Source organism: Telmatherina bonti (genome assembly GCF_933228915.1).
Source record: "Telmatherina bonti genome assembly, chromosome: 3".
NCBI lineage: Eukaryota > Metazoa > Chordata > Actinopteri > Atheriniformes > Telmatherinidae > Telmatherina > Telmatherina bonti.
This window is the reverse complement of record NC_136621.1, coordinates 13,917,237-13,936,995: the sequence shown is the minus strand read 5'-3', so window position 1 is coordinate 13,936,995 and position 19,759 is coordinate 13,917,237. Positions and strand designations below refer to the sequence as shown.

At 37.5% G+C, this 19,759-nt stretch overlaps 1 protein-coding gene across 1 annotated transcript in view; it reads right to left on the bottom strand.

Annotated features, from left to right (window-relative positions):
• Window positions 1–2,014: 2,014 nt before the first annotated feature.
• Window positions 2,015–19,759, bottom strand: part of LOC306774644 (insulin-like growth factor-binding protein 4) — a 23,574-nt gene continuing 5,829 nt past the window's right edge. The window contains exons 2-4 of the mRNA XM_079264784.1: window positions 12,777–12,940; window positions 10,024–10,149; window positions 2,015–7,290 (exon numbers count right to left, since the gene is read on the bottom strand). Of these exons, the coding sequence (XP_079120910.1) occupies window positions 7,153–7,290; window positions 10,024–10,149; window positions 12,777–12,940 (428 nt within the window). The 3' untranslated portion in view covers window positions 2,015–7,152. The remainder of the gene's footprint in view (window positions 7,291–10,023; window positions 10,150–12,776; window positions 12,941–19,759) is intronic.

Below are 19,759 nucleotides of genomic sequence, written 5' to 3'. Positions count from 1 at the left end.
AGATATAGATATAGATATACATATATAATGGTGAGAAAAGTTTTTATTTTTAATCAGAAGCCTTTTTTAGGCCTTTTGACAAAATGTAAAAAAACGAATAGGTATACTTTTGCATGTTCACTGTTTATTACTGTGTGATATACTGAGATGACTGTCATGTCTTATTGTATTATTAATGTTTCCACCATGTGCTTAGAAAACAAGTATTAGATTGTGTACAACTGTTTTGAGACAAGTTTTTACTGTAAAAGGTCTCAGAAACAGTGTGTAAAATATGATTCATATGGCATTAAAGGGTTAAAAACATTCAACAAGAGCTACTGCTTTTTCCAGAAATGGACATCCAAGCAAGTTGAGCCCAAGGTCAGATTGTGCAATACTCTGACAATCTGCAATAAATCAAGATCAACATCTCAGACTCCCCAGGCCTCAGTTGGTTAAATATTGAAGTTTATGACAGTAATATTGAATAAAACAAATATTAAACAAGTTTGGAAGGCATACAAGTGAAAGCCTCCTCTCTGTAAAAAGAGCCTGAAGGAATGGAGGTTTGCAAAGCTGCATCTGAACCAAACACAAGATTACTGGAACAATGTCCTTTAGACTTATTAGAGCAAAGTGGAGATTTTTAATCATAATGCAAAACAGCACAAAAAAGCGCCTTTGGAGAAAACTGAAAATACAGAGACCTCATACCAACTGTCAAATACAGTGATGGAGGGCTAATGATCTGGGCTTGTTTGAGCCACAGGACTTGGACACCTTGCAATCATCAGCTCGTCTAAATACCAAAGTATTCTTCCTTCTGAGAACTGGACAGATTTCTACAAGTAATTTCTGCTAAAGTTGATTTTAAGCAACTGAATCATGAAGTAGTATACTTATATTTTTCACAAATGACTTCTTCTTTTTGACATATTATTTTTTAATAATATGTAATGTATTATTGTTATCTTCACGTAATTCTAAGACCTGGTAAGTATATTGTTATGATTATTATTTTATCATATATTAAACTTTAGAACTCAAAGCCAGATATGCTCTCCTATCACATTTCTTTTGGTATTAAACCATCAAAATGTAACCCTCCAGCTAACATAATGACTTTCCCAAATTCACAAAATCTTGCATGTTAATTGTTGTGACTCCAGCTGTATATAAGTAATCCCATGAACACATCTCATTATATAGTAATGCATCTGCAACCTATTAGTAAAAGGTTTGTTACATTTTCATTTTGGCAAAGAATCAATATCTCCTTTATGCTGATTGGAAAATTAAAGGTCTGCAGTTATCTCTCATTTATATTAATAATTATTATATTAACAATTCCCTTGTAAATAGTCTTTCACCGTCACACATCTAGAGCTTGACCAATAGTCTGTAATACCAATACATGCAGATGTATAGAAAATGTTAAGCATACAGATATAATGCAGCATTTTTGGCAGGTATCTTTAATGAAAGTATGTGGGGTAAAATATGTTATTATGGATACATGCCTGTAAAAATACACAAAGAAAAAAAGATGCTTTTTAAAGAACAATCTCATTTAAGTATGTATAAAAAAAATAATAAAAAAAAAGAAGAGACTGCAGGAATAACGCATATTAGAAAAGTCGGCTTATAAAAGCATTAAACTAGAAAAGCACTTGGAGAGCACAAACCTCTGCCAAGGCATTTAAAAGATTTCTGTATCCAAACGGTGATCTGGATCACCACCATCAGTTCTTCCTTTTGACATTTCCTACAACTGCTAAAAATTTCATGAAAATCCATACACAACTTTTTGAGTTATCTTGAACACAAACAAACAAGCAGACAAACAAACAGAACAGAACAGAACAAAAACATAACCCCCTTTGGCGGAGGTAACTATCCTGCATCCAGTTAAGAGTTAAACTCAGCAATGTAACACAAGGACAAACCTAAAGCAATGTATCTGGTTAATTATACTTTTAAAATTGCCATTAATGCTATGCCTGCCAACAATAATCACACCAGCTACTGTTTCTAATGTGGTTTTATTGATGCATTACAATGAGTACACTTCCATCAGGTAGACATTTACAATACAACTAATTATTTTAATGATTGATTGAAACTCTATATATCGGTTCTTTATTCATGTGAGTGTTTGCGCATAACGATCACGGTCTGGAACAGATACACAGAATATCAGCTGTCTTTGGCTCCAGTCCATTTGTATGCATGCAAACATCACTGTATATCGTCTAAACATCAACAGATAATATAAAATGCAAACAACAGTCTATTCTCAAAAAATGCAGTTACAGTTCAGTACATCAACGTTAGATAAAGCAACTTAGTATAGTTTAGATACACCGTTCACGCAAGGCTGTTACGCAATCAGAGCCAAAACTTGTCTGTCGTCTGTCTCGCAAAGATTAAATCAGAAATGTGTTTGGCAAGTTGATGAAGCCTAAGTTTGGATTTAGTTAGACTATTCTTTGTGTGGAAATATTCATGGATTTGTTCATCTGTATTTTTTGTATTGTTTTCAGGATCTCTGGTATTTCTTGTCAACTCCTTTGGACATGTTTTGGTGAATCGCCTTTGGATACTTTTCTTTTTTCACGAACAGTAAAACATTTAGTAGAGAATCAAAAATTTGTCTCAGTAGTTTAAGTCCATGCAATGTACATGTAAATCTGGCAGATATAATTTGGTCATATTTATTAAAATCATCCCACATGCAAAAACAAAAAAAGATCATTTTTAATAAATTTACATAATTATTTAGCATTACAAGGTGTGTTCATTTTTAATTTTCAATTAAAATTCACCCTCGCTGCATGCTAATGATACTTAAGGAAAAAAAAGGTCTAATTTGTCACATATGGGCCAGCCCATACAAGCTATTCCCAACTTGAGTTACTGGGAGAGAGCAACTTATTTTCTGCCCAAATGATTATTTGTGTTATTAACTAAGTCCTAAAATGTGATTATTTGACTTTCTCATATTTATAAATGTGCCTATGTCTGCATTTAAGAAAGTTCGAACAAAATCACTGGTCAAATGTGTGCAAAAATAATCCTGCTCATTTTTAACATTTCTAGGACAATTTAGTTGTCGTTTTCCTCTTATTTGGCTTAGACAGATTTTCAATTCTTGAACGGTGTTTAGATAAAAAATGCCATCATGCGTGAGTGTTCATTTAGATATTTTTTTACAATGCACATAAATGGGGTTTTTTTTTACGCCAGCATGTAAATACAGGAAAATCTTCTTTTCTCTCTGCTGGATAAGATATATTTCAGTATCTGAAGTAATATCAGCTCAAAATCCAACATAATCTGACCCTGTCACTCTCTTCTCTGCCATGTTGGTCCAAAGGTTTGTCAGTGAGTCACTCAGATTTGCAAGGCACTGTTACACAACACTTCCAACTCAAAGTTTATTAATCTAACAATCCCATCTTTATCTCCACCCATCTTCAACAATAAACTCCCACTGATACTAAACTTCAGGGGGGTTGAAGTGAAACCCTTCAGCCTTTATTTATTACTTTTCTATTAAAAGCTGTAGTTAACATAAGAGGTGCTATTGTTATTATTATTATTATTATTATTATTATTATTATTATTATTATTATTAATAATAATAATAATAATAATAATAATAATAATAATAATAATAATAATAATAAAATATTTAAATATTTAAATTATATTACTTGCTAGCTGTTATAAAAAAATAATAATTCTACATGACAAACTAATGTATTTCATAATATCCATATTTTTTTTTTAAAATTATTATTATTATTATTATTATTAATAATAATAATAATAATAATAATAACAATAATAACAACATTCTGTAATGTGCAAAATGGGGGTGGCATGGTGGAATAGTGGTTAGCATCGTGGCCTCACAGCAAGAAGGCTTCGGCTGGGGAGGTCTGAACGCTCGCCTTTCTGTGTGGACTTTGCATGTTCTCCCTGTATATGCATGGGTTCTCTGCCGATACTCCGGCTTCCTTCCATCATCCAAAGACATGATGTTAGGTTAATTGATTATTCTAAATTGTCCCTAGGACTGAGTGTGAGCGTGACTAGTTGTTTGTCTCTCTGTGTTGGCCCTGTGATGGACTGACGACTAACCAGGGTGTACCCTGCCTCTTGCCAATAATTGCTGGGATAGGCTCCAGCTCCATGGCCCTTAATTAGACTAAGCAGTTAGAAAAATGGATGGATGGATAGTGTGTGAAATAATTTGCACACCCTAGAGGTGATTTTGGCTGAAGTGTCATGATACAGATTAAATGGGAATGGAATAAACTGCAAATCTTTCCAATGAAGTAAGATTAAAATTACGTAACGCACCAGGTGTTTCCTGTCAGCTTGCAAAAATAAATTCACATGACTGACATCTTTCAGATATCCCAAATACCTGCAGGGATTAAAATAATTTTTGAAAAAGAGTTACCTCCATTTCCCTCTTGTAAGTGTTCACAGTTACTCTTCTTGAAAAGGTTTGCTTCCAGGGGCAACAGGTTATTTGCATCAAAGCAGTTTGGAAAAAAAAAAAAAAATTTGGCTGGTTTTCTTTCCGTTTTCTTTTCTTTCTACAATTTTTAAAAGATTGCTTCAGATTTGCATTATAATTTAATATAGACCCAGAATTGCCCATATGAGCAACAATTCTTAAGGTCTGACTCTGAAAAACCTGAACCAAATACAGGAGAGGAGCAACAGCAAAGCCCAGCGTTTGTAGAGTTGAAATGGTGGAGAACTCGCATCAGGATTTTGATGACTACTGTACAGATTACAGTGCAGAGTTTATATGTTTGATGCTTTGTTTTAATGTTGTTGGTCAATTACAACAGAATCCATCACTAGACTGAGATTGTCAGAAGCTGAACTGTAGAGGAAGGAAACAAAAGTACAAATAAATCTGTTTGCTGTGTGGTAACCCGGGCTTAGTTTGCTCTCTGGGTACTTACAGTATCTTCTTTTAAATTGGTGCATCATGCTTCAGGAGTTATTGAAATAAAGTTTTCATACTAATTTAAGTTTATATTATATCTGGACCCCGCAACCCTTACTTGGATTTGGCGAGTTCAGAAAATGAATGAATGATATCTGGATTTTGTACAAAGAATCTAAATTAGATCCAGAAGAAGAGAGGTGTGGAGTCAAGGGGCTAACTACTCCATTAACAGTCTGCTGTCACCAGAGCTGTAAAGACTATTTTGATTTGATCAAATTCTGTTAGATATTTCATTAAAACATGACGAAATTATGTCAACTTGATAAAATAGGCATATTTTTGTCCTTTACGTTTGCTCTTTGCAGTCAAACTTTCTCTTCCAAACTTTTTGGGGATATTTGTCCCTCTTCTCCAGTAAAGTCCAGACGGAAGTTGACAAAAGGACTTTAACAAGAAAAATCTTCACTTCTTTCAACAATAATCAAAGTCTGCTGTGAACCAGATTAAACAAGCAGTCATCAGCATTAGTTCAAACCTGCTAATCTTCTCTAAACTCCCTCCAACAATAGCTTCAAATTTGTTTTAATGGTGCTTCAAGCTGCACCAACAATATCTAAGTATGAGATAAGTAGCTATGTCAGCTGCAATAGTATTTATACAGCTTTAGTGATGATTACAAAACCTAGCAGATAACTGGCAATAGAGTTAGTGTTTAACATGATCATTGTGGTATATTTACTGATGTATTGTTTGTGAGCTAAACGTTGCTAACATGTCATGGGTGTGATCATTAAAAGTCATTCCCCTCTGTTTTTATAAAAACACACATTCTGCCTGCAGTTTACAACACCAGCCAATGAAACATGGAGCCAGTCAACTGCAGTGATAGTAAAACGCTAATATGGGAATTTGACACTGTTAAAGACAAAATTGGAAAGGCCAAGTGCAGATAGTTGCACACATGTGAGTGGTACTCACACTTGCCCAATGCTGCTCTTCCCGCTTCAGTTTAAATCCTAAACAATATCCAAAAAGTGCAGAGACCATTTTTGTTTTGTCTGTTGGCACAATCAATATATAGCACCACAAAGTTCTGCCAAGCTGTCTATTTGGGAGAAATCTTGTATGCCACAGCATCTTCATACAGAAACAGAAGTCATACTGGCATCTTAGCACCAGCTGGAGAAACAGGATTACCCTATCAGCAGTGAACAGGGTTTTCAGCCCAGCTACGCTGCCAGTCTTTTTGCCACAGAGGACTCTCCAGCAGAGACAGGGAACGTAGACTTAACCACTGGGTGATGAAGCAAATCCACCCTAGACTCTCAGATATGCAAGTTTTCACACTAATCTCACTTTTTTCTTTGGTGCTCATGTGAAAAGCTATGGTTATTATTTGGTAGCTCAGGACAGGGGGTTGATGCAATCCTTTGTAACCCTTGTATCTGTTCTCATAGGTTCTTTTGTCATCCCATATATTATTGCTTCTCTGGTATCATCACCGAACTGGACGTTGAGATTGAGCAAACACATTATATGCTTTGCTTTAACCTACTTGGCAGACAGATGGAGTTTGCAAAACAGAGAATTGTTTGAATAAGAGACACAATTCACAAGAAAAGTGACATAAGATGTTGATAGGTTAGAATACAATTATTTGATTGACAGTCCTCCTGGATTCTCCTGATGCAGAAAATCCTACTGATCTAGTGCTCCAGAAAGATTCAAACAAATACCAACCACTCTGGTAATATCAGCTCTAATTATTAAGTGGAGTGAAAGCATTTTTCTAGTCACTATACTGAAGGAGTTAGACTAGAACAAAACCACAGACTCCACATTCTTACATAAATCACAACTAGAACAGCTATCTGTGGGAGTGTGTGTGTGTGTGTGTGTGTGTTTTCTGCCGCCTGGTACTTTAAAGCGCATGTGTTTAAAGACGGGCTGTCTCAAGTTCACATAGTAGGAACGAAACACAACAAGTGCTCAAAAGACTCAAATCGCATACTCTCACACAGAAACAAACAGCAAGAACTCAGTTCAATGGTCTTCTTTTTGTCGCACAAGCTCAAGTACTGCTGGCCTCAGAGAGGGTGAGGCTGAAGGATGAAGTCCTTTAGTCATGAAGTTCTACAAACAAGCACCAGTAGAATTCAGCTGGTCTTGTAACCCCGACCGCTTGTCCTTCTTCCTCAGTCCCGCAGGGTAGCAGTCATTAACTGGTGGCAGTCTAGTTCCCCTCGCAGCTCCAGCGGTCCCGGCAGCCTCAAGCCCGTCTTCTGGTCAACGCACCAGCACTTCCCCCGCTGGCCGTCACGTGCAGGATGGCACTGCAGGCGTAAAGAAAGTCATTATGATGAGGCAGAGTTCTTTTTTTTAATCAAAGCTATAGTTGGTAATCTTGCTCAGAGACATTTTTTTTTTGGGGTGAAGTAGATCCTTGTCCTAATAGGAGTCTGTATAGTGTATACTGTATACTGTGACAATCACTTTATGCCACAGCTGTAAAATACTTGTACATACTGCAGATAATATATACTTTGCACTTGTTGCTTATTGCACTCTGGTTGGATGCCAACTGCATTTTGTTGCATTGCACCTTGTACATGTGTAATGACGATAAAGTTGAATCTAATCTAATCTAATCTAGTCTATACATTTTGTAATCATGAACAATAAGAAATATAGTTAGACCCCTCAGTTTACTGTAAATCTGTAAAAACTCGGACCAGTCCAAACGTTCGGACCAAAATGGAGTCGTTCAATTCTTATTTTTTGTAAGCTTCTTCACCCGGCTCCCCTCCTCCCCCTCATGCAGCGCATACCTGATAACCACACCCTGTATATAAATAACATGTTAGGATGAAAATACAAAGTAATGAAGAAGAAACTCAGAAGTTAAACATGGCTGAGAAAACGCAGGAAGGATTTCCCCGGCCCGGCTCGGTTTATTTGCATCCTCCCGCTAAACAGCCGAGAAAGAGAAAATCGTTGGTGGAAAAAGCTGCAAATAAAAAAGCCTTGGATCACGCAAGGAGCAAAACCAGAGGGGGAGGAATCAAGACAGGGTGTCACTTTCACATATTGCTAGCTCCCCAACAAGGCCTACCACAGCTTTAAGTTTTTATATCAGAGAATCACATTTATCTCATTACAGATATTTTATAATAAGGAGATATTTACTTCCACAGAAGATGTTACATTTGTCTTCCAGGCTTTTCTTCCTGTAACGATGATATGACATGATATGATATAGCTGCTTTCACACATGCACTGGAGTTCTGTAATATTCTAGAGATGCTCTGCAGCGGTGGCAGGTGAAAACGTACATGTCTGCAAACTCTCTCTGGGCTTTATGCAGAGATTTTCTGCTTAGACAGCTAGTGAAGTCTCTGGAATGGTACATGGTAAGACAGTGTACAAATCTGCCATACTGTGCACGAGCATTTGTACTCTGCTGACCTTCCTGTTCTTTTTGGTGACTTCCTGATATTTAAAGTAGCCTTAGGTGGCAAAATACAAGCGCAATGACAATGAATCTGACACAACTAACGATACAACAATGAGGAGTGTTTGTAGTTCCAGAGGCGACCAGTGCTAACTTTTGTTTGATGGCAACTTTTTCTTGTCTTTTCAACAGTGAGTAAAGACTGAAGTGAAACAAATGAAGCTTTGCAGGGTGTTTACTTCTCATGCTTGCTTTTGTCACGAGAAGTGATATTTTTTTTGTCTCTTAATCAGCTAATAGTATTGTGTTACACCATTAGCTCCACCGTACTGCTTCGCCGTACTGTTTTCCAATGGATCTACATGCTGAACGGGCCCACAAACGGCACGGTTCGGTTCGGTTTTATGGGCCCCTTTCATGATGGAAAAAAAACCCACGCAAAGTCAAAGGTTAGTCACAAAAAAATACATACATTAATTTAAAAAAAAAAAAAAAAAAAGGTTACAACCTATTTTCAGGATTTTAACTGGAGCTATAGTATGTCAATTGTAGTTACTGTGTATAATACACTCCCACATATACACACTTGGATCAAAGCCCCCTCCTCGCATAGAAAATCCCAAATTTAACCCCTGCTGACACTGTACCTTGAGAGAAAACTAGGTAAAAGAGTGCAAATATGAGATTCCCATTTATCAGCTGCACAATCAAGGAATGTAAATATTGCTCCATGTGAACTGGATGAGTAAGTACGCAACATGGTCTGGTGACATGCCCAACATTCACTAAAAGGACTTAAAACCCAGTTATGAAGCACTGTGCTTTCAACAGCATGTGTTGTGTTTACACATTTCCATAATGATTTAGTTTCAAAAAGCCTCCAAGACAGACCAGTTAAGAATCTCAGAGAAAAGCCTGCCTTGAAATGATTCCCAGTTGTCCCTAATGACCTGTGCTTTACTTCTCCATGGGTTTTTATCACAGTGCAGCTTTAGTTAAACAGTAAACAGATGCCCAAGAATCTGAGCATGCAGAGATACTTTAACCACGTTTCACAATCGACATAACTCAGACGTTTTGACAACTGGTGCCTCCGCAGAGCCTTTTGTTTTATCACCGACTCTGCATCTCCAGCTCAGAACAGCCTTATCTCTTTTTTATTATTTCTGATTTTCTCACTCTTATCTGCGCGTTTGCTCAATCCTGCAAAAAGCAGAATAACACAGAAAAGTAACTAATTGCACCCATCACAGCAGTGAATTGATGATCGTACATCAGCTAAGGGATGAACCGCTTTTACACATAAAGTCTTAATTTCTGAAAGTAAATCACTGTCCATGTGTGCTTGGAAAAACAAGGCTTTGGCTTCACCGTGACAGTCTGTTTGGAGACAGTTTTGTTGATCTTGAACCAGTTAGACTGTATGTCACCGTCTGCAGGCGTGTTTTGTGCTTTGGCCTACAGATTGCTGATGTCGTCTCAAAGTTTAAAGATATGTGTTTTTATTTGTATTGGCGTGACAATGGGAATTCACAGTTCACCAGCAGCAGACATGGCCAGCCAGTGGTCTGCTCAGTGTTACAGGAAAACTCATCGTGCACTTGAAGTCACAGACCTGCTTCGGGTGGAAATCTCCGTTCTTGTCACAGTTGGGTATGGGGATTGTGAAGAGGTCATCATGAGTGCGGGAGTTTGATGCCAGTCTGTCCAATGCTCGTTGGATCTCAGCACGGCACGGGGCCTGCAGGAGAAACAAGTTTACTCATTTGCCCAAACACGTCTTCGTACAAACACACTTACTTTTAACATACATGATAAAAGTTGGGATGTCGTGTAAATTTACAATAAAAAAGTGAATTCTTTGCTGATTAAAGCTCAGAAAATAAAGACATCCTGTCAAACGTGAGAGCTGAAAACTGACTTTGATCTTGATGAACGTGTTTGAGCAAGGTTTGATGGGGGAACGCCTACCACGCTCTTGTATCAGCTCTTCTTTCTGCAGTGTTTGAACTGAGGAGACCAACTGCTGTAGTTTAGAAACTAAAATGTTTTTCCATTTTGCCTTGATATAGTATTTCAGCTGCTCAACAGTTTGATGCCTCCTTTGTTATATTAATGGCTTCATACTGCTCCAAGTGTTTTCAGTGGGTGCAGGCAGGCCTGTTTAGTTCATGGACTTATCTTCTGCGGAGCCATGCTGTTGTAATGTGCAGATGTGGTTTCTTTTGTTTAAATACAGAACTTTGTTGGAGACACCAATAATTTGTCTTCATATTGGCTGGAAAACGGAATATGTGACATGATTTATGGAAACCAGTGAAATAAAGACACAACATTTAGGCTAAAACAGAGTTTGTAGAATTATAAGGAGCTTGAAAGTGAACTTATTAAAGTTTTCTGAAGGAATGGTTCCCCAGGCCCTTTGAAGGACTTTCCAAAACTCTTCTTTGGATGTTTCTCCTTTTTGTTCCATTCTCTGTCCAGATGATCCCACTCTGCTTCAGTAATGTTTAGGCCCAGGGTGTGAAGAGGATTCATCCATCCTTCAGACCTGTTTCCGCTGATTTCCAGTCCATTTCTGTCATGTCAGCCTTTTCCCTGTTCCCTCTACTTAAAAATGACTTCTTGACAGCCACTCTTCCATGGAGACGAGGCTTCAGCCAACAGTAGATCAATCAGTTAAAGGTCCAGATGTATCTCTGAGGTTCTGTGTCTGGGATTTGCTGGATTTATTCCTATTTCTCAAGGACATCATGATCAGATTCATTTTATCTGCTGCAGATAATAACACTCCTGACATATGGTGTTAGCAGGTCTTTGGGAATCACATTGTTGCAGCTAAAATAACATCTTCTGTCCATCAAACTGGTGAACAATTGATGTGTCTCTTTATGACAGGCTGCTGGTAACAAACTGTCCTAAAGATCCAATCTAAAATGGGTTCAACTGGAAGCGAAGTTGTTCCTCATGTGAGCCAAAATGGTTGAAACTGTTGAAAAGGCTAAATTAGTTGTTTAGGAGAAAAATAATCAACTTCAGTGTCACTCTGAAGACATCTGTTCTTCATCTGTTTCCATGTGGGAGAAGCCGAATCAGAGTTCATTCTTATTTTCTCTATTTTCTTTTTCGTGTTTTTGCTTCTTAGACGAGGATGATTTATAAACTCATAAATTGTTCCTTGGTTTTAGATTAATAACTGCAATCCTTCATTTTTTTTAAATGTGTTGCATTAAACTTCTCGTACAACTGCAGAGTCCTCCTCTCATCTTTATTTTTGTCTTAATTTTAGCTTCTCCTTCAAGTTTTTATCACACTAATACAAATGAACATAAAATTAATTTATTCAATAAAGTTTTTTATATTAAATAAAACAGTATAAGTTAAAACAGATGTGTTTCACCGCATAACCCATCTTCATCAATAAATATGATTAACGTTAAAATGTTTTGGTTGTGTTTCAGCTTCACACAACAGTACTTGTCAAACTTTTTTCAAATTTGTCGAAGATGAATGTGAGCAGCGTTTTTTAAGCACTAAAATTTCTCACTTTTAACACTGGCTAAATTAACTTAGTTTATTATTCAGTGAACTTTTTTAGGATTTTTAGATCACAGCATTTTCTTTTTATTTCCATTTGGCTTGTAATTCTTATTTAGAAACAGAGTGTTATAAAATAGAGAGAAAAATTGTGACGTTAAGCTGAAACAAATACTATAAAAAATGACCAATTTTTGACTCTGATTGTAGTTAAACTACAACAAATAGTCTAAACATGATTTCTCCAGCTCAAGATCCCAAACTTTAAGCTTTTGGTTAGTTTTAATTTGGTCAGATAGCAGGTGTGGAGCAATATTCAACATCTGCCAGGTGTTAATTTGACATCTGTGATATGCATACAAACAGCTACACCTTGTTTGTGCAAATATCTGCAAATAGTCTCACGAATAGCCTGCAACATCTTCATAAACAACCAACGGTGTGTGTGAAGGCTTGTTTTGTTTTGTTTTTTCCAAACGGTCCAACAGTTTTCCAAGGAAGAAAACATTAAAAAGTTGGAGTGTGAAAATGCTTTTGAAATAAATGTACTGCGTCATGTGCCTGGTCCTGATTAATTATGATCCTTCTCCTGCCAGTGTTGCTGATGTCAGCGTGCACCTGCCTTTATTTCACAAGGCTGCAATTTAATGTTATGGTCTGTAAATAGCTAATTTGTACAATTTATAACCCGACTGCTATGCTCGCGACTTTGGACCTGTAAAACCTTAATGTGAAGCACCTGCTGAGGCTGAGGTATGTGCTCAGGCACACATTGTCTGAGTTGTTGTTTTCTGTGGGAACAATAAAATATCAGAAAATCCTTCCTCTTACCAGCACCAGCTTGGTTTCCTCCCTGGCGGAGTTGCTTCTCTGATTTGTGGATTTTGGAGGGTGTCGGGCCAAGGTCTTCTGTATGCAGCGTTTGTCCTGTGGACTACACCGGATGTTGCTGTTGTTCGGGTGTTCAAGAATGATCTCCTCCTGTCTGTCCGTTGCTAAAAAAAAGACAATGAATGATGAGGCTTTAGTTCAGGTGCCTGAAAAATAAAGTAAATCCTGTTTTAATTCAAAGGTTCTTTGGATCAAGACATCTTCTGTTAGGGAAATGCAACCTTGTGACATTTAGGATTGTATTATTATTCATTTAACAGTAACATGCCCAAAATGTAGAATCCAAGAATCAAAAACTTAAATCCATCCCATGATTCAACAACATGTAGAACCACCCTTGATAGGAGTCATTTTAATAAATAATCTTTCAGTATGACGTTATCTATCATTAAAATCATTGCTGAGGAATTTTAGCCCCCTTCTTTGCAGTGTTGCTTCAGTTCATTGAGCTTTGTTAATTTGTTTATGCACAACTATCTTCAGGTCTTAATCCTTCTTTGGGAAATGGTGTGGTTTATTCTGATGCAGCTTTGCAAAACTAAGTCGTTCTTTCTTTTTTTTTTTTTTTTTTTTTTTTTTTTTAAAAAAAGGCCTTCTCCTGCAGGCCTTCCAAACAATCCACTTCTTCAGTGTTTTTCCAGTTGGACTATAATGAACGTTAACATTTAACATCCTTGCTGAGGCTTGTAGAGTCTGAGATGTAGCTCTTTTTTGGGGTTTTTTTTTTTTTCCCCCATGTTTCTCTGAGCATTGCTTGGTCTAATCATGGGCTAAACTTAGGACATCCACTCCTGAGCCTCTTCAAAGTTTGTGAGGACTGATGAAGATGTGCTCATAGTCAGTGATAAAGCACAGATTAAAGAGAAAGCACAAAACACTCTTTCACTGTTGATAAAGTGCTTTCTCAGCTGTTTGACAGTTCTCCCTCACTATGCGAAGGAGATGAGTATATTTAATCCCAATGTAAACGTAGATTTGTGTTCAACATTTTTCTCATTTACTGCATATATTTATCTTGAACCGTTTCCAAGCTACGGCCTTTTGAATTCTTGGTTCAAAACTTATTCTTTTCCTTGAAAAACTGTGGCACCTAAGGACAGGGGCTTAGACTAAAAAAAGCAGTGTTCAATAAATAATAACAGTGTAATATGTTGTGCATTGTTGTTTGCATGAAGTCAAATTTAAGGTATTTGCAGACTTTGTAAGAGCCAGAATGAAAGCTGAAACTTGAATTTAAAAGTATACTCTGAAGAAAGACTCACGGTGTGTTGGAGATGGCTTTTGTTGTTTCGTGATTGTCTGTGGAATTTCAAAATGCCAAATTTGGGGCAAAACATCCCTCCACCCTGCTCTGCCACCTCTTCTTGTCCTTCAACATGCATCCTTTACAGCTGACCATGGAAAAATGTAGGCTAAAAATGAGGGCAGGTTAACCTCAAGGACAGAGTGCTTTGTTCCTCTTCTGGAGCGGGGAGGCGTGGGGGGGGGGGGTCTGTAGCTCTAGTCCTGGTGCTCGTCGGCTACTGCACCACAGCCACGCCACATGCTCTTAAAAATGACACCACCCCTGTTCTGCTACTCTCTGTGCATTGTGGTCTGCACCACATTCACCTTTACATCCCTATAATTCTGCAGTGCTGTGGCCCTGAAGGCACCCAGCTGCTTCCTGAGGAAATGCCCCCCCCCCCCCCTCCCCACACCCCTTCCACCTTCCTTCTTCATCCTCTAACCCCTCCACAACATCAGTCTGTGCCAGATGAAGGTTTAAAGAGTATTTGCAATGTCACAATTGGGCACTGTGGGTGAGTGTGTGTGTGTGTGTGTGTGTGTGTGGAAAGGATAAAAAGTTGTGTGTGTTTCTTTGTGCACATGCGTCTTTCCTTTCGCTGCTGGCTTAAAAGACTTGTTTTCTGCTTTCTGCTCAGAGCCCATGACTTTTGACAAATTGGCACTAGTATCAAAGCTTCTCATAGGTTTTGTTCTGATCACTGAACCAGATCTGAGCTCTGGTTAATATCCCACGTCACTGCCAGACATCTAGTTAATTGCTGCTGGCAAAGAGTTGATAAAAGAAACTTTCGTGGCCTCGTGCAACACCTTCTTAAGTTTACAGTTCACAAAATCATGTCCAACTGAGGTCATGCTCGTCTTCGCAGGTTTCTCCAAGCTCCATAGTCAGTCATCTTGCTTGTCTGGGGGGGAAGTGTCTCTCTGCTGTTGTATTTTTAGTGTTGGTGGTGTGAAGCTTTGCTCATCAGCATTTTTTTTCTTCCTCAAGAGCCATCAGTCTCTCAGCTGCTTCCTTCACTTCATCCCTTCTCTTCTGCCATCTCACACTTTTCCGATTCCACGCTCTTTCACAGGGCAAGCTGGAATGATTTCAAAGTGGGTCAGGGGTGGCATGTCCTGTTTGCTACCCCTGCTGTTTTCCATGGACGCCATATCTATGTGGTTTCACTTGATTTGGATCTCCACCCTGTAATTCCTTTATGATCTGTGACAGACTGCTGAGAAATGATGTAGTCACAGGTGAGCTTTGACAATAAAGGAAGGCCTCATCAACTTAGATTCACTCACACATGTTTCAGGTTGTTGATGTTACAATAATGTTACAATATCTGTTATAACAAAGAAGTTAAAGTCTGTAAAACTCAAGTAAGCTATGGTCAGATCAACATCCAAACCCGCCAGCTACCACTGACCCATAAGCAGGCCAACTAAGATATGATTATGTGCACCAGTTTCCTAAAACCTTTTAGTTGGCGTGTGAATAACAGAAGGTTAAAAAATATACAGTATATATTCAACAAAAATCTCTATTTTGAATCACAACATTTATGTAAATTAAGGCAGAAAACTATAATATGTCTTAATATCTGCAGTTATTGAAAAAAGAGCCTTTCTTTTCAACTACGATCCCAAAGACAGCTTTCATTGGTTTTGTTGTTACCCCTATGCCATGACTGAGTGGTTAATTGCAAGATATATCAGGCATCCTCTAATCCTAAAAGGCTGGAAAACTGTCAGAATAAAAAAAGGATGAAATGGCTTTTAGAGGATTCAGGTCTCTATTGCAAGAAGACACCCACACCCAAAATTAGTCTCTCTCACCAAAATAAGGCCAAATTCAGATTTTTAATATGGTATATGTTCTTTGTTGTTTATGCATTAATGTGTTTAGAAATAAGATGCTAGTTTCACAGATTTATCTTTACATTACTGGTTTAATTTTGACAGCCTTGGTAAAAATCCCAAACTGATTTGATAAATGCAGGCTATATTGTTTTTACAATCAACCCCCCAAAATGGTCTCATAACCCTCATTTGAGAGCCACTGGATGATAAAATCTGAACAAGAGCAGCAGATAAATACCTCTGTTTTACTTTCTTGTTTTTTATTTAAAGGTGGAGTATGTAAGATTTTCAATATTTTCGAAATGAATTAACTAAAAAAAATAACTACAATCATAATTAGATAGTTTTTTTAAACACGTAGGTTCCAGTCTGTCCATATTTGATGCGTTATTAAATTGCAAGTTTAATTATTCGTAGCTCCCACCCTGTGCAACCTTAAAACCGTCTGCTCTCCAAAATTGGCATGTGGTCCCACATTTCTTTGTAAAGACTTTAAACTGAAAAAATAAAATGTTGATAGTACTTTATATGTTTGAGAGAGAGCAGAGGAAGAGAGGTGCTGTCATTTAAAAGTGGTTTCATCCCATAGTTTGTATAGCAGAGCAGTTCCAATGACTGCGATACTGTCAGATCAAATCAAATCAAATCAAAGATACTTTATTAATCCCCGAGGGAAATTCAGATTATGTTGTAATCACTTATTTACTTTATGAATTAAATAGCTGAATAATTTTTGAAAGTGAGCACATCATGGCAGCATATTGACCTTACTTTGTTTTACATTTTGGTAAATTGAGCCTAAATGTGTCTCTTGGTATATTTTTTGTCTTTTTATAGTCTGTAGAGTAGCAGACATTTGTTCTTATTCGTGGTGACTTTTCAGACTGAGACTGTACATCCTGAACACAAGTATCCTCCCATCATAAATATTTTGTTTTCCTGAGCTGTTTTATACCTTTATGTGTCCACTAATCTTAGACCGCAGACAGACAAGAGTCAGAATGAGACATGTACAAATGCATAATGTGCAGCCTTTTAGAGATTATATTTGTGCTCTGCTTACTGAATAAAGTTACAGGGCACTTACAGTGTGGAAAATGGAATAGTGTTAATAGTTTAGATAGAAAACATAAAAAATAAAAATAAAAATGCTGTTATTGCCTCTCGTGTAGCACTCAGAGACGGATGAATGTTTCTCTTCAGAGTTGATTATCGTTGCATGTGATGGTGGATGTGTGGCATGTGTATCATGATAGAAACAATTTAAGTAATCCCAAAGAAAAAAAATGTCTTTTAACATCAATGAAAATCCTGTTCTTTCTGTAATTTCTCATTTAAGAGCGGGGATGTTAACGTTTTCTTTGGAACATTTCTTTGAGTAAACAGAGATCTCACTGCTGGGTGTGGCTACAGATTCCCATTTCTGACTAAACACACGGAAAACTTGTTAAAAGAGAGAAAAATGAACATTTTTTTAGTTCCGTAACTCATCTCATATGGTTTGGCACACAAAAAAGGAGACATCCAATATCAACACGGGGAGGAATGAATGCTAGTCCATCTAGCAGTCGTCTGCTCAGTCGAGCTCAGACAATATTGATTGACCCAACACAGACTTTTTCCTAATTCTCTACATTCATTTGTTTTAAAAATACCTTTTTCCTATAACTCCTACAAGTCTTTTTTTAAGCAAATCTGTGAGGTTGGGGGGATTATACAATAATTACATGATGTGTCTAATATGCGTATTTGTCATAGATATGTAAGACTGCATGAAAATTGGGAGTCATGTGACAGGTTTCAACTTTTACTGAACTGTGAAAGTATTTACATACAGCACTGGTGTCCAACACAGATGTCTGTACGGGGTCATGTAATATTGAGCTGTATCACATATCCCATCTTATTCCATCGCGTCATATGCAGATAAAATATCAAGTTAACAAGCAGTTTATAGTAGTTAAAGTAGTTTTATATTAATGTATTAAAAAGGAATGGCTCCTTTATGTCTCTCAGAGATGATCCATCAAATCACAAGTTAAACCATTGATGGCCTATTTTGACATTAGAAAGTTATTATTGATACTAATAAACTATCAGAACAGACCAATTTCAAAGTTTTTATTTGAAATATAATATAAAACATCCTGGAATTTGTAACCAGAAGGAGGCCATACATGTGGTACCAACATGTTTTGTTCACATTTGTGACTGTTTTGCTTTAGTTGTACACGATAACCTACATAATGATTTTCACCTGAATTGTTTCCACTGCAGTGAAAATAACATTATCACTTAGTGAGGACGCTGCAGTGAGCTGGTGGGTTTATATTCTCAGACCTTCACTTTCTGGAATAATAGTTGTGAACATAAATATTCAGATATACACTGTAGGTAGGAAGGCTGATTGATTGTTTTGATTTACACGTAATTCTCACCCTACCATCTGAATGTGGAGCTGTAATGGAGACTCATCAGAGACAATGTTTCTCCATTTTCTGTTTTCAGGGTTTTCTTTGTGTTCTCGGGGGGGGGGGGGGTCTTCTGCTGCTGTAGCCCATCTGCTTCAGGGTTGGATGTGGTGTTTGTTCAGAGGTAGGATTCTGCATATCTCTATGGAAACCAGTGGTTATTTGACTTCCTGTTGCCTTTCTATCATCTCTACCAGTCTGCTCATTCTCCTCTTACCTCTGACATCAAAGAGACAGTTTGGTCTTGTAAACTCATGCTTATTGTACATTTTTTCTGTTTTTGTTTTCTGTTTTGTTTTTTTCAGACCATTTTCTGTAAACCTGAGAGATGGTAGTGTGTGAAAATCCTAGTAGATATAAGCAGTTCCTGAAATATTCAGACCAAAAACCATGCCACTCACTTAAATCCTCTTTCTTTCTCATTTCAAGCCTCAGCTTGACCATGTTTATGAGGCTAAAGGCACTGAGCTACTGCCATGTGATTGGCTAATTTTATATTTTTATTAACAGGCAGTTGAACAGGTGGACCTGATATGAGTTTATATATCTAGCCACATCTGGGAACATCTGTAGCCCTGGTGAACATTTGTGTTCAATATTTTCTTTGCCTTTCAGTGTGTAGTTCAGTGTTGGTCTGATTCCTCATTGGCCCGATTCAAAAGGTATGCTCTGTGTCATGTCTGTCACCGAGAGAGATCACTAACTGGCTGTTTGGCTCCGTGATTAGGCTCTGTGGTGACTGCGAGGATTTTTACGCGAAAAGCTCAAATGCTATGTGAGTGAAACAATTCATGTAATGGGTTACCTAAAAGGAAAAAGCAAGTTTTTGAGTTTTAAAGCATGTCTCACTGAGCTGAAACTGTGTTTGACTCTAAAAGCTAAACTAATGAAGCCCAAAATGTAGACAAATTCACCACTATTAGCATTGAACTGGGAAAATCTGGGACTAAACTAAACCTGTCTTCAGTATATAGCTGTTATGGAGAGCTGCCGCTTTCTGCTTCGCTTGGGGGCACTCTTGCTTTGTCATCCTTTTTTTTTCAGATTACCTCTTTTAGCAAGTTATTTGTCTGCAAAACTTCAAGTGAATTTCACAGAAAGGAATAAAAACACTGATTCTGCTGTTGTGGATTTTCATGACATTGGATACAACAGTTTATACTTCACTGACAGCGTCTGCAAAAGATTCTGGCAGCAAGTTCAGAAGTCATCCAGACTCAGAACCAAAACACTGTTCTCTTCAATCAACACCGGTTTCTGCCAGAGTATCAGTGTCAAACCATTGGTTTCCAGTCAAAATATTTCTTTGAATTGGTT